This window comes from Alosa alosa, chromosome 14 (assembly GCF_017589495.1).
Source record: "Alosa alosa isolate M-15738 ecotype Scorff River chromosome 14, AALO_Geno_1.1, whole genome shotgun sequence".
Lineage (NCBI taxonomy): Eukaryota > Metazoa > Chordata > Actinopteri > Clupeiformes > Clupeidae > Alosa > Alosa alosa.
Genome location: NC_063202.1, coordinates 12,070,167 through 12,083,970, shown reverse-complemented (window position 1 = coordinate 12,083,970; position 13,804 = coordinate 12,070,167). Strand labels below are relative to the sequence as shown.

General features: G+C 41.3%; 1 protein-coding gene and 1 long non-coding RNA gene across 3 annotated transcripts in view; one reads left to right on the top strand and one right to left on the bottom strand.

Moving 5' to 3' along the window:
• Positions 1 to 7,973, bottom strand: part of b4galt1l (DP-Gal:betaGlcNAc beta 1,4- galactosyltransferase, polypeptide 1, like) — a 19,777-nt gene extending 11,804 nt beyond the window's left edge. Inside the window, exons 1-2 of the mRNA XM_048263462.1 lie at positions 6,972 to 7,973; positions 5,836 to 6,071 (exon numbers count right to left, since the gene is read on the bottom strand). Of these exons, the coding sequence (XP_048119419.1) occupies positions 5,836 to 6,071; positions 6,972 to 7,263 (528 nt within the window). The 5' untranslated portion in view covers positions 7,264 to 7,973. The remainder of the gene's footprint in view (positions 1 to 5,835; positions 6,072 to 6,971) is intronic.
• LOC125307468 lies at positions 7,500 to 12,351 on the top strand. 2 transcript variants are annotated; one of them, XR_007195721.1, is made up of 4 exons: positions 7,500 to 7,576; positions 10,815 to 11,001; positions 11,328 to 11,418; positions 12,056 to 12,351. It is a non-coding gene; the product is annotated as an uncharacterized LOC125307468 (long non-coding RNA). The 2 variants fall into 2 exon arrangements; XR_007195722.1 differs by lacking the exon at positions 7,500 to 7,576 and adding an exon at positions 8,075 to 8,136.
• Positions 12,352 to 13,804: the final 1,453 nt, after the last annotated feature.

Genomic DNA, 13,804 nt, shown 5'->3' with positions numbered 1-13,804 from the left:
AGGCTAGCGCTAAAACTACAGTTCCAGGCTGTTTTTCCTTTTGCATTTGCACGGTCAGTATGAATACCGAGGTAGCATAACACATTTATTTATAAATTGATGGGCCCTCTCAGTGCTGTTTGGGGTGACACTCTGATCAGTGCTGTTCTGGGGTGCCACTCTGATCAGTGCTGTTTTGGGGTGCCACTCTGCCCAGTCAGTGCTGTTTTGGGGTGCCACTTGGCCCGTCAGTGCTGTTTTGGGGTGCCACTTGGCCCGTCAGTGCTGTTTTGGGGTGCCACTCTGCCTCGTCAGTGCTGTTTTGGGGTGCCACTCTGGCTCTGGCTGGGCCCTCTATGTGCTATTTGTTTCCAGGCCTTTGTTTATCTGCTTTTTTGTTGCTTTGTTTATTCGTTGGTTTGGAGAGAGAGAGAGAGAGAGAGAGAGAGAGAGAGAGAGAGAGAGAGAGAGAGAGAGAGAGAGAGAGAGAGAGAGAGAGAGAGAGAGAGAGAGAGAGAGAGAGAGAACTCTTTGAACAATTTTCCAAACTAACGTCCTTTAATGATTGTTACCTTTTCAAATCATTGTTCTTTAAACACCTGGGAGCTTTCCAAACTAATGACCTTTGAAGACTTAACTTTTCAAATCACTGTTCTTTAAACACCTGGGGGCTTTCCAACCCAACGTCCTCTAATCGGCTGGGAATTTTCCAAACCATCATTCTCTCAATCCATCCACTAAAAACAGATTTGTTGTGGCCTGTTCCTTAGTTAAGCGACTATGATGACTTGAGGATGTGGGAATCATAGTTTCGTTCTTTAGTTAAGCCACCATGCGGCCTGTTCCTTAGATAAGCCATTATGATGACGGAGTATGTGGGAATTAGGGATGCTCCGATCAGTGCTTTTGGTTACCAATCCGAATACCGATCACTGAAAATCAGTATCTGCTGATACCGATTACCAATCACAGGATGGGCTTTGTAAGAAAGTGCAGGGCTCTACACTAACTTTTTTCTAACGTTTCAAGCCATCAGCCAAACAGGCCAATGCACCAGTTGCAAAGATTCAAAATGACTGACAACATTTACAGGAAACAAAATTTAAAGCATATTAGTGCCTACTTTATTTTTGGTCTGTTATAGTCTATATTTTGTTTTAATATCATGCATTGTCATATTTGCATTTAGCCTGTATATCAAGTATCCTGCAAAATGTAATTTATTTGTGAATCCATCTGTTGCAAATCCAAATGGTGATCTATCCATCTAATTCCATACTTCAAGCCAACTACTACTAAAACAAACAGCTCATTTCCCTTCCACAACTCAGCATAGCATAATCAAGGATATTTACTGTAAATAACCCCATAATAGGTTATTTAATTAAAGCAATTTATCTGTTTATAAATCATATTCTTGATAATGTAGGCCTAAAATGTGTTTATTTAGTTCATGACTGAAGAGGCCATATGTCTTTGAGAGGCTTTTCATTTGAAACAGGTCATTCAGAGAAGAAAGTTCATTGTAATGTAACGGTGTAACAGCTTTAGCACCTGTGTGAGGCGCTAACGTAACGGTGTTGTTTTTAAGATGTAGCCTACTTGATGTGAAAGACAGGCAAATAAACACTTGATGTGAAAGACAGGCAAATAGCCTGTTTTTTGTAGACTAGTCTACAACACAGGGATCCTTACATTTATCTGCATTGATGGGGCAATGTTACTTTAGTTTTCTACTTTAGCTTGTAGGCTATTCGGTGTAAACAAGCATGAATGGAAGTTATCAGTAGCGTTCTACCTTAGAAGAAAACGGGAGTATGATGGGAGGCTGCTTTTGTCCCTCTTTGCTACAGCTATAAAGTTATATTTAGCATATTCCAGCCAATCCCTTAATTGGACTAAAAGCCATATTACAGCCCTTGAATTTGATAACTAGCAACTGAGAAACTTCAGGTAAAGTAAACTGCTAACATTGAGATCCATGTAGTCTAGGTTTTATGCTGCATTTGCGACACCATTCTATGGTTCACACCTGTAATGTTTTTAATGTTGCTCAGAGGTCGCTTAAATCATCCTGCCCCCACATACACACACACGTTTCTTGGTATTTTATGCCCCAAACGTTGTCTTCAAGGCAGCGCTGCCTGGAAGGCACTAGGGATAGGCATGGGTTAAGGTTAGGGTTGGGGTTAGGTTTAGGATTAGGCGCCTTTAAGTCAGCGGTGGCAGCGCTGCCTGAAAGACGACGTTGGGGGCATAAAACACCATCGAGCCCCACACACACACACACACACACACACACACACACACTCTCTCAGGTGTGCAGTGTGTGTTCCCTTTGGACTCAGTGGCGGGGGGGCGGTATGCGAGTGTGGGCCTGTTCTTGTCATATGGCATTTTTACATGACAGATCCATCAGACAAAACCCATCCATACACACCAGACTGACAGAGAAAACACACACTCTTTTCAGAGAAAACACACACTCTTTTCAGTAAAACCCTGCTTCAATCTCCTCTACCCCCCTTTTAGGCAACATTTCATCAGCCTAGACAGGCAAGTCTAAATCACACACACACGGTGGATTTCATGCGTCTTCTTGTCACTGCTGTCCTCAGAGAGGACACAGTGCAAACACCAGTTATGATTATGCAGCATTGTGATTATATGCCACTTGGCAGAGTCTTTAAAAGCTTCTGTAACATTTATCTTTAAAGGGACACCAGGCAATGTTTTCGTGTTAATTACTCTTCTTCGTAAGTCGGTATATGGTTAAATGACTCATTACAGGGCGAATGAAGACTCGCTCACCCGCCCCTACTGCCTGTAGGAAGAATATCCCGCTTGCAAGTTCAGTGTATCGTATCCGCCGACCGAAGCAGGATCAGTTTACATCCTGCATCCACAGCAGAGAGGCAGGCTAACGAAAACGCTAGCGATTGTTGCAAACGCGGTGTATAATGGCAGAGCCGTGAAGAAGCAGCTTAAAACCCTTGGACGGAAGATGCAAAAAAAAAAGGAAAAGAGCTTCAGACCGAAGCGAGGGGGAGTTACGTAAAGAAAAAGCATCAGGCTTGCCTGGTGTCCCTTTAATATTTAATAACTTAATGCCTGCAATCTGCCATGATCGGATGTGATCTGTGCCAAACAGTTACACAAAATTACCGATAGCAAACAGGGTAGGTGAAAGCAATCACTGTGTCCAATACTCACAATCCACACTTAGATACACAGACACACAGACACACACACCTTGAATTTCCCCTGGGGATCAATAAAGTATCTATCTATCTATCTATCTATCTATCTATCTATCTATCTATCTATCTATCTATCTATCTATCTATCTATCTATCTCTACACACACACACACACACACACACAGTGAGAGACATGGTGTAAGCGGTAATTATTAACTCAAGTCGGTTTCACTACAGATAGTTTAACGTGTTCTAGTCAAACTGCTTCTTCTCCTCAGCTGACCAAGTTGTTCTAGGTGTGACCTGTGTAACAATAAAATTCAAAGCAGCTCGACAGTAAGCTTGTTTAACAACAACAGGATTACCCCTCACATACACACACACACACACACACACCCTCCCTCACCAAGTATGACCCAACACCCCACAGTGTCCGAGCCTTTCCCAGTCGCTGAGGTTCAGAAGAAGGTTCTAAGAGGATTCTAAGGAGGACAGCCTTGAGAACCGGACATGTGTTTGGGTTAGGGGCCGTTCTAACAGCCACTTGAAACCGGATGTGTGTTTGGGTTAGGGGCCGTTCTAACAGTCACTTGGAGATTTGGAAGAAGTCGGGCTTCAAAACGGAACCATATTTGGGACATAATGCTGTTGACCAACACAAACACACTGAAGTCCACACACACTTGGGGGCACGGCATTTTCACTGAGGGGGAATTCCTGTGGTCCACGCAAAGACTCAAACAAAGAGGTGCGAGAGCTCAAAGCCCTGGTTCAGCCTCCCGTCACCATCCAGAGTGTGTGTGTGCATGTATGATGTGTGTTGGAATGGGAGTGTACTGGATGTGTGTGACAGAGAAAAAGATTGTAAATGCATAGGGAGGGACATGTATGCGTAAAACAAGTCGAGAGTGTGTGTGTGTGCGAGTGTGAGTGTGTGTGTGTGTGTGCATAAGGTGTGTAGGATGAGGGAGGGGTCCAGGGACTGAACTCACGATAACACCTGTTACAGATTAACTGTGTGTGTATGATTTAGAGAGAGACCTTTTATGATGAAATCTAAACAGGTTAGCATCATTAAGGTGGGAACACTGCATGACTCAATAGGGAAATGCCTGTCATTTCCCAAACACACACAAAGAGAGTAGTGATATGGCGGTAGTGATGTGTCCTTGTGTCCATGTGACACAATAAGCATATCCATGTATGTGTGTGTGCGCGTGTGTGTGTGTGTGTGTGTACGGTGAGTGTGTACAGTGAGCTACTATCTGATATATGAAATGCCTATAGGGATTAGCCTGGTAGGGATTGATATTTTTCCCTAAAATTAGACGTTTACAATCCTGGGAAAGGAAGTTGCAGGAAATAACCTTCTTTTAAAAAGCAGAACTTCAGCTAAGCCCTGGTCTTTTCAAGCAACACTATGTGCAATAAGGTGAAATATGCATATATTTCCACATATCAACGTTGCCATGCGTAAACAAAACTAGTCAACTAGTCTTACACTGTAGGCGTTAACTAGCATCACACAGCTAATTTCTGCCGTTTTTACGGGACAACTGTCATATTATCACTTGTTTATGCATGTCATTAACTTTTGTTTATGCATGCAATACCCATTGTTGATGACGCATCCTTGGTTCTCTTCAAAACTGATGGAAATGCAGGTTGGTTCACTAGATAGCACCAAGGTTCAAATAATTCTGAATGGCACCAGTTCAAGAACACGTTCTCTGATGATCGAAAAACGCCCAGTAAGGAGCAGCCTCCTGAAAGTGATATTTCACAAATCTTCATTACATAAACTAGCACAATTCAGTAAAGCAAGTAATTTAGTGTTTTCTAAGCCATTCTATTAAACTAAGTATTGTACTGCTCCGTAAGCCTCCTGTAGTAACCAAAGGAAAAGGAAACCGTAGTAAAATGTTTTTTTATTAGGGACCTTCAGGAAGCAAACATGTCTATTAGGGCTAAAGGCTATTGTGACAGATGGTTGGATTTTAATCATTATCATCTTGTCTTTTATGATAAAGGCAAATCTGGTGGCAGATTATTGCATGAGATATTGACCAGGGGCGTCACTAGCAGCTGAAAACATTCGGGGCTTGGCCCATAGAGTCTAAACGGTTCTCATAATTCACATTTTGCCTGCTTTCTTCTCACTGTTGATAGATTAATCCACCAACTCTAGCCTCATTTGCACCACATTGATTGAATCAATGAGGGAGATTATGTTGATCTCCCTCTCTCTTTTTCCCTCTCCCTCTATCTCACGAAGTAGTCGTTCCAAATTATGTTTTGTGGTAAGGTTATGTTCAAGTATGATCTGCTGCATGAAAGAGAGAGAACATCCGTGTCCTGTTCTGTCTGTATGTTTGATAAATTGCTTCATCTCATCTCAAGGCTTCAATGCACGATCGGAATAATGTTTTTATATTTGTCAATCAACTTTGCAAAATACATTCGGGACTGAAACCCTGGCAAAATCGGCTGACACTGCCTCTGATATTGATGCCGAGGGAGGCCGCGAGCTACCTGTGTGTGTGTGTGTGTGTGTGTGTGTTCCTATGTATCTGTGTCATGTTGGTGGCGTCTGATTGAGGATAACTCTTTGAGAGAGTGTGTGTGTGTGTATGTGTGTGTGTGTGTGTGTGTGTACCTGATTGATGACATACACCCCATAGTCCAGCTGTTGCCTGCGTAGGATTGGGTGCAGGTAGTATAGCCAGAACTTGAGGTGCTCGTCGCGGTTTCGGAAGGGGATGATGATGGCCACCTTCTGCAGGGCCACGCAGTCCGGCGGCGTGTAGCGCCCTCCCTCATGCAGCTCCGTATTCTCATGCCGCACCGTGTCCAAGCTCACCGGAGACGAGAACTCGATCCGCAACGGCCCAACTGGGAGATAAAGATGGAGGGAAAGGAAGAGAGAAGGGGGAAGAGAGAAAGAGAGGGATGGTGAGAGAGAGAGAGAGATAGAAGGACAGCCGGGGGAGAGAGGAAGAGAAGTCAGGGCGAGCAGACACACTTTAAATCACACTGTCTACCATCAGGAAATTCGCAAAGTGTGTGTGTGTGTGTGTGTGTGTGTGTGTGTGTGTGAGTACAACAAATCATGTAATGGTCAGCAGCATAACAGAAGGTGTGTGTTAGATGCATCTAGTTAACACCCCTGCTCATGTTACAGACACACACACACACACACAGCACATTCAACAGATATGAATTCTAACACTTCTGCCCTGTCCAGTGTGTAACATGAGCACGGTCTCACATGGTGTTTAAGTGATTTAACGGACCCCAACAGCGCTCATCAGCCGGAGTTCATGCGGATCAACATGTCACACACACACACACACACACAGACAGAGGGAGGCGCAGAGGCACGTTAGCAACATTGTTCACAGCTGCATAAACATCTGTGTGTGTGTGTGTGTGTGTCAGACAACCAACTAACAAAATCCCTCTCACCCAGAAACCGGGGCAGTCTGTAGTCTAAGCAGATCGCATTGATATGGGAGCATCACAACAGAAAAAGTAAAATTTTTGATACGGAGACGACACTTAAGTTGAACATGCATGTATATATGTGAGTAATTGCGCAAGGTTTTAGCCAAGAGCCATATTACCAACAGTATGTCGCTGCTGATGGAAACATATGTGACTTATTAACCCCAATATAAGTCAGAGGAGGGTGTGTTAACTCTGTCTGCCCCAGCCTAGCCGCACAGCCAGGAAACATTCTCAAATTAGTTTAGCAGCTATCTAAACAAAAAAACCGACCGTCCGTGCACTTACCCAGAAGAGGCGAGGGGTCGGGGCATTGCTCCAGAGTTTTGTGCCCCGGTTCGGAGGATTCGGAGAAATTGGACCCTAATGTGACTATTAACTCAGACGCGCCAGCGTCTTTTGCCTCGAGTTTACTCGACTCTGTTTTACTGTGACTTTGATGATTCTGCACAAACGCGAGTCGAAAGTTAACGGACTTGGCATAGTAAACTAAAGTGGCTGAGATGTACACGAAGCAGAAAAAGACAAGCAATTTGCACGTTCTGTGAAGAACACCGAAATTCAGATTTGAATCGCGCATAATTTAAGACAATTTAGTACTATCTAACTACACCAAGAAATGCACCGTTAAATCGGCTGAAGTATCAACGCCTACAATGTTATCTACTAACGGTAATATCGTTATTATTTCGACTAGTGAACATGTCAGTCTAACTTCACAAGTCAAATATTAACCCCGTGCCAAGGGAGCTAACGTTCCAAAGACTTCACAATCTTACTAGCTACCTAACATAGCTCTCGCTAGCCCACGTATGTCTCATTTTCGGTCGATGGAACTTTTCAAGCGACTTGAACTGTTACTTCCATTACAAGACTTTCTCACGAAGAAGCAGGTAACGTCCTTGACATTTTCGATATACAGTTACACCTACACAAATCCGATTAAACCCACAAACTTTCTCACATTAACAATATTCCTCAGTAGAATGTATTAGTCTTAACAGTAAGACCACCTCAAAAGTTACTTGAAACTAGCTAGCTGGCTAACGCTTCTCTGTGGTAAACGGCGTCTTCTTCCCAAAGCCAGGTCTAGGTCTGCACATCCGCTAACAAGTAACGAGTTAGTTAATCAACTAACATTAGGCTACCATAAATGTTACATTGTAGCAACAGCCCAACCTATTTGATTGATGACAGACTTAAGACACATCAAATACAACTGTGCCTCCAGGTTAATTATTCGCTAGTTTTCTTCAAATCCCAACCTCCTTACGAAATCCTCTGACTTGTGACGCGAGTCATGCTCATATTTCTGCCGACCTGTGAGTTGCGTTTTCCGGGAGACCCTAGCATTGGGGAGGGGCAAGGCGAAGAGTGGTGGGCGTAAGGGCCACCGGTGGCAATGTAGACATGACAGAACAGCCTACCCACAGTAGGCTAGGACGCAGCAAAGGTTAGTGGATTTACCATTAGGCTACAATAATTAGTGTACTGATCATGGGTTCGGTTAGGCCCTCTAGATTCGGGAAGTATATTATGTGATGCATTTACAGAATTGTTTTTAATTGTGTCTCCCAGAACCTACATTTTACAAGTTTTCGGGCAGGCTGGTCTATGTGCAGGGCAGGAAATAACTGTAAAATAAGTTCTGGAACAACATGTTCACATTGGGGCAAACATCGCACTACCTTATATTTATGGACACACGTCGCGCCCTGGTGGTTAGAATTGGGCATAGATGGAGTCAGGATTGGATTCAACAAGTCATTCCACCATTCACATGTGAAATAATAGGCCTACTTAGGTCCCGGTAATTACAGTTTTTCTCGATGGTTTTGATGCTTGTGTCAACTCACGTTCTCGAAACAGTTAACACCCGCGTCTGAACAAAAGCTGGCCAAAATAACACATTTTGCTTGCGGCTGTTACTCTCTCAAAACACTTAAACATGCAGCAAAAGCAAATCTTGCCTTCAAACAACACATCCTGTCGTCAAATCATTGTGTGATTTCAATCAATAATTACCCACTGGACATCAAAATGCAAACTATAGTTCTCAAAATGAGCTTTTTTGCTATGTGGGTCATTCTACGAAAACGTGCCATTTTGCATTCAAAATATCTAATTTTCAAAGTAGTTTTTAAAGTCTTGAAGCACCTATTTGGATGAAGTAGATTCTTACCTCTCAGAGAAACATGCGGTGCCATCTCAGGCTATCTTATTTATTTATTTATTTATTTATTTATTTATTTATTTATTTATTTATTTATTTAACAAATAGTCAATGGAGGTATGTGTGCTATGTCAACCCTGTTACAAAAAAAAAACATATATTATTATAAAATAATATGAGTGCTCTTGTAACTATTCATGAATATTATACAAATAATTATGAGTTACATAAATAATTCTGATGTTGAACACATGAATTATTAGATTTTAGGATTGACAGTAACAGAGTTGACAGTAACAGGTTTGATGAAATATTGTTATTGGCAGCCATTACTAGCCATGTGGTGGACACCATAACACCACATGGTGTGCATTCAAGAGAGGTTAAAATGCTGTTAAATATTTACATTTAAATTTTCAATCAAATTATTTTTTAATCCATGATTTTGTGGTAACAGGGTTGACAAAACTAGCTTGTCCCCTTCTGTCAGACAGAGCAAAACTGTAAATAGACAAGTCATACCGAGGAACAAGCCATTTTTACAGCTTTTGCAATATTCCTAATACGAAAAGTGCTTAAAATCATTTTTTTTTTAAAAATGATGAATTCTTAAAAAGTAAATAATTTATTTTTACCATTATTATATTTCCTAAAATATAAAATAATTGTTAATTCAGCTTTGCAAGACACTTTTGTTTGAGGGACATAAAATGGCACGTTTTTGTAGAATGACCCATGTCTGTTCCATTCATTGATCCTGTGTCTGATAAAGGCTATAGAGCAGTGCCCTGGCTGCAAATGACATTTGCTGCTGCTATAGGGTGCGTCTAGATTTCTAGGCTAATAGAGCAGTGGTTCTCAAACTTTTCACAATGAGTACCACCTAAGAAAACAATTGACTCTCCAAGTAGGCTATTATGACTGGCATTAAAATGCAATTCACATATTGTATTTTATTGCCAATTTCACATATTGTATATTGTACATACTGTTCTGTGTCGTTTGTTGCTGGCAGGTGCCATGGAAGCTTCACTAGTCACATGGGCTGGGCTCATTGTCACCAATTTCAGTTTCTGCTCCACATATTCTCCACACTTGTTTTTCTAATACTTCCTGTTTGGAGCGAGTGCATTAATGTTTTTGATCCATCATGTTCGCTTCCTTTTTCTTTGCTTGCCATCACAGCTTTGCTTGTCAACCATTTGCTAATGCTCCATTCAGTTAAACTAGTAGGCCTATTGGCTCCTATTGGCTAATTTAAAAACAAATATAGGCTTACTTTTTTCATAACAAAAAAATAGTTTAAATTTGCTTTCATTGATTGCGTAGTTAAGGATTTTGAATTATATATATTTTGATATCATTTGAAGTGATTATGTCATCTTTATAAAAAAACATTCTTGGAGACTCCTTGAGTAGATTACCACTAGAAGGAGTCAGCGTACCACCAGTGGTACCCGTACCACAGTTTGAGAACCACTGCAATAGAGCTCTTATAGTAGTTTGGTGACACTAAATATGAATTGCACAGAGGAGTGTGAACTCTATTGGGTTTTTTTTATTTTATAGACAGTGCACTATTGGTCCTTGAGAGTTCTTCATGGAACCTTTGCCTCAAAAACAACTTAAAAACACACGCACCCACACAATTCACAATTCAAAGTTCATACGTTTGATTGTCATGTACTCATAAATAGTATCAGTAATGCAATTTTTTTTGTGCTCAAGATCCAGCTCAACTTTAAAGAGGAGTAAATGAAATACTAATTAAGGGAATGTATTCATTTCTGATATTGAAGAGTGAGTGAGTATTAGAAACATAAGAAAAAAAGAGAAGAAAAGAAACAATATTTAAAAAGTGCAGAGGTGTCATCTGAACACATTATGAGAGAGTGAAGTGACAGTTCAGCATCCTGATAGTTTCTATCCACAAACAGTCTCTTTATCTGCTGGTACAGGTTTGCAGGCTCTTGTAGCTTCTACCAGATGGCAGGAGGGTGAAAAGAGATCCACTTGGCCTTTCTCCTGCAGCACTGGCTGTAAAAGTGCTGGATAGTTGGTCCTGCAGCACTGGCTGTAAAGGTGCTGGATAATTGGTAACTCAGTCCTGCGCTGACCTGACCTGACCACTCTCTCACAGCTTTTGTAAGTCGCTTTGGACAAAAGCGTCTGCTAAATGCAATAACAATAACCATAACCATAACAAAATGTTCTCTGCTGCTCATCCTGATCCACCATTAGACACCCTTAATGTTTTTAGTGAATTTTCAGAAGATTATTAAGTAGATTTGAGCACAGATTACAGTCTAATTAAAGGGGTTGGCTGCTGCATACCTACAGATTAGGGAGGAATAAAGGCAGCCTGTTTTCTCATTACGGCTCAATGGCACATTGAATTTTGTGGAATGTTCAGAATGAAGGGTTTCCTGGTCAATGCAGTTAAGTGTGGAATACAACTCTTGTCTTTTCAGATGTGACAGTAAGCATTGTGACCGATACACGTCCAGCCTGTGCCCAACCAGCAGAGCATACAGTTGTGCAAGTGATCTTCTTTATCTACAGGTGAATCTTTGTAACTTTAGTTGACAATTATTCCATAGATTACATTTACATTACATTTATACTGAGCCCCTAAAGGACCATAGTGGGAATTATTTGGACATTTATCTTTAGAGCCCCCTTCGCGTTCTCTCGCAAAAGGGAGCGCAAAAGTATTGTGAGGGAATGCAAAACACAATGCGAGGGAACGAGGCTCTAAAAATAAATGTCCTAAAAAGATCTTTCCCATTATAGTTCTTCGGGGCTCCATTGAGCTGACTCTTTTCTCCACAGCGACAAGTGAGGACTATCAAACTACGAGGCCGTAGTATAACAATACCTTACTATAACAATAACTACCTTAGTTATAATAAATAATAAAATACTACCTTAGTATTATTTTATATAAAATAAAATAAAATACTACCTTAGTATAACAATAAATAAAATACTACCTTACTATAACAATAAATACTACTTTAATATTATAAATATACCTTAGTATAACAATAAATATAGCTTATAACAATAATAAAGATAGCTTACTATAACAATGCATACTACCTTGCTAACAATAAATACTACCTTAATATAATAATAAATACTACCTTAATATAATAATAAAATACTACCTTAATATAATAATAAATCTACCTTGCAGACACCACAAGAGGATGAGTGCAGAACAGCCGGAGGAAGTGAGTACAGTAAATGAGGATGGACGTGCGGACATTTAAGTACTTTCTTTCAGGTACTCTCTCCTCAGACAGCACTGAATGTTTCTCCTTGTATTACAGTATTTGTCCTTTCCTCAGGCAGCACTGAATGTTTCATAGCTCCTTGTATTACAGTATTTTTCTAACTTGTATAGCACTGTGGCCAAAAAGCTGTAACATCTAATAAAGTTGAATGTAAATATCTGTAATCTGTGACTGTTTCCTGCCAAATAATAAAAATAATTAAATACCATGTGTTTCCCAATGACTTGTTGTAGGAGCCATTCATTGGGGGCCAAGCAGCGAAGCTGCGAAGGCACCCATTGAGTTACTAGCTTTTCCTATTATTACACTTCCGCCATTGGAGTCTATGGCAGCCCATAGAACGCTTGGCTAAAAAGTGCAGATTTTTTGGCAGAAAGTTTCGGGACACTCCACTGACCACTCACACTCATTTACGGACCTCTAAACCCAGCCGTCTAGCGCCACCAACAGGTCAAAATCTGGCTGAAAATTGAACCGCTGGGTCTAAAGTTATGAAATTTGGCACACTGATTCAGCACTGTCCCATGATCACTCTCACCAATTTACAGAACTCTATGCCCAACACTCTAGCGCCACCAATGGGTCGAACCTGGATTGCATTCACGCATGTGACCATTGAACGGTGCGTCCGATTTTCACATATCAGGCACCGTTGGAATCCCTGGACCGACGTAAGTTCAATGACCCCTATTACGTCACTTTTTGCCATATTGGACCTCCGCCATATTGGATTTAGTCCAAACTCTACGAAAAGTTTCAGCGGTCACAAATTTCATCCGATTTTCACGGAACTTGGCGGAGATGATCTTCTGCCCGAGCCGCACAAAAGATACTTGTCAGATTTTTCAATTTCATTTTTGTTTGCCTGTGACAGCCAATCAAATATGCCGATGAAGCCGTCAAACAGGAAGTGGACAAACATCTAGGTGACGCTTTGCGTTAACATAACAAAACTCGATACCATTACTCAGGACACTGTCCCAATCACTCACAGCAATTTTTATGCATATACATCGAACACTCTAGCGCCACCACCAGTTCAACGCTGGACATGTGTTCATGTGCGTGATTCTTGACTCTTTTGTCTAATTTTCACAATTGAGGTAGCGTCTGAATCCTTGGACCATCCTGAGTTCATTGACCCCTATCCCGTCACTTTCCGCCATATTGGACCTCCGCCATATTGGATTTAGTCCAAACTCTACGAAAAGTTTCAGCGGTTACAAATTTCATCTGATTTTCACAGAACTTGGCAGAGATGATCTTCAGACTGAGCCGCACAAACGATACTTGTCAGATTTTTGAATTTCAAGTTTATTTGCCCGTGACAGCCAATCACACATGGCGATGATGCCGCCTAACAGGAAGTGGGCTAACATCTCGGCTACGCTTTAATGTATGAAGTCCAAACTTGGTACAGGGACTTGCTATCTGATTGTGAGGACGCACTAGGAAATTGGCATCATTTGGCCTCTATAGGGGGCGCTGCAATACGGGAAGTAAGCTTGTATCTCAGCAACGCTTTGATGTATGAAGTCCAAACTTAATACAAAGACAAAGTAGCTGATTGTGAGGACATGCAAGAAAAGTGGTCTCATTTGGCCTCTAGGGGTGCTGTAATAGACAAATTGAGCTCACATCTCAGCAAC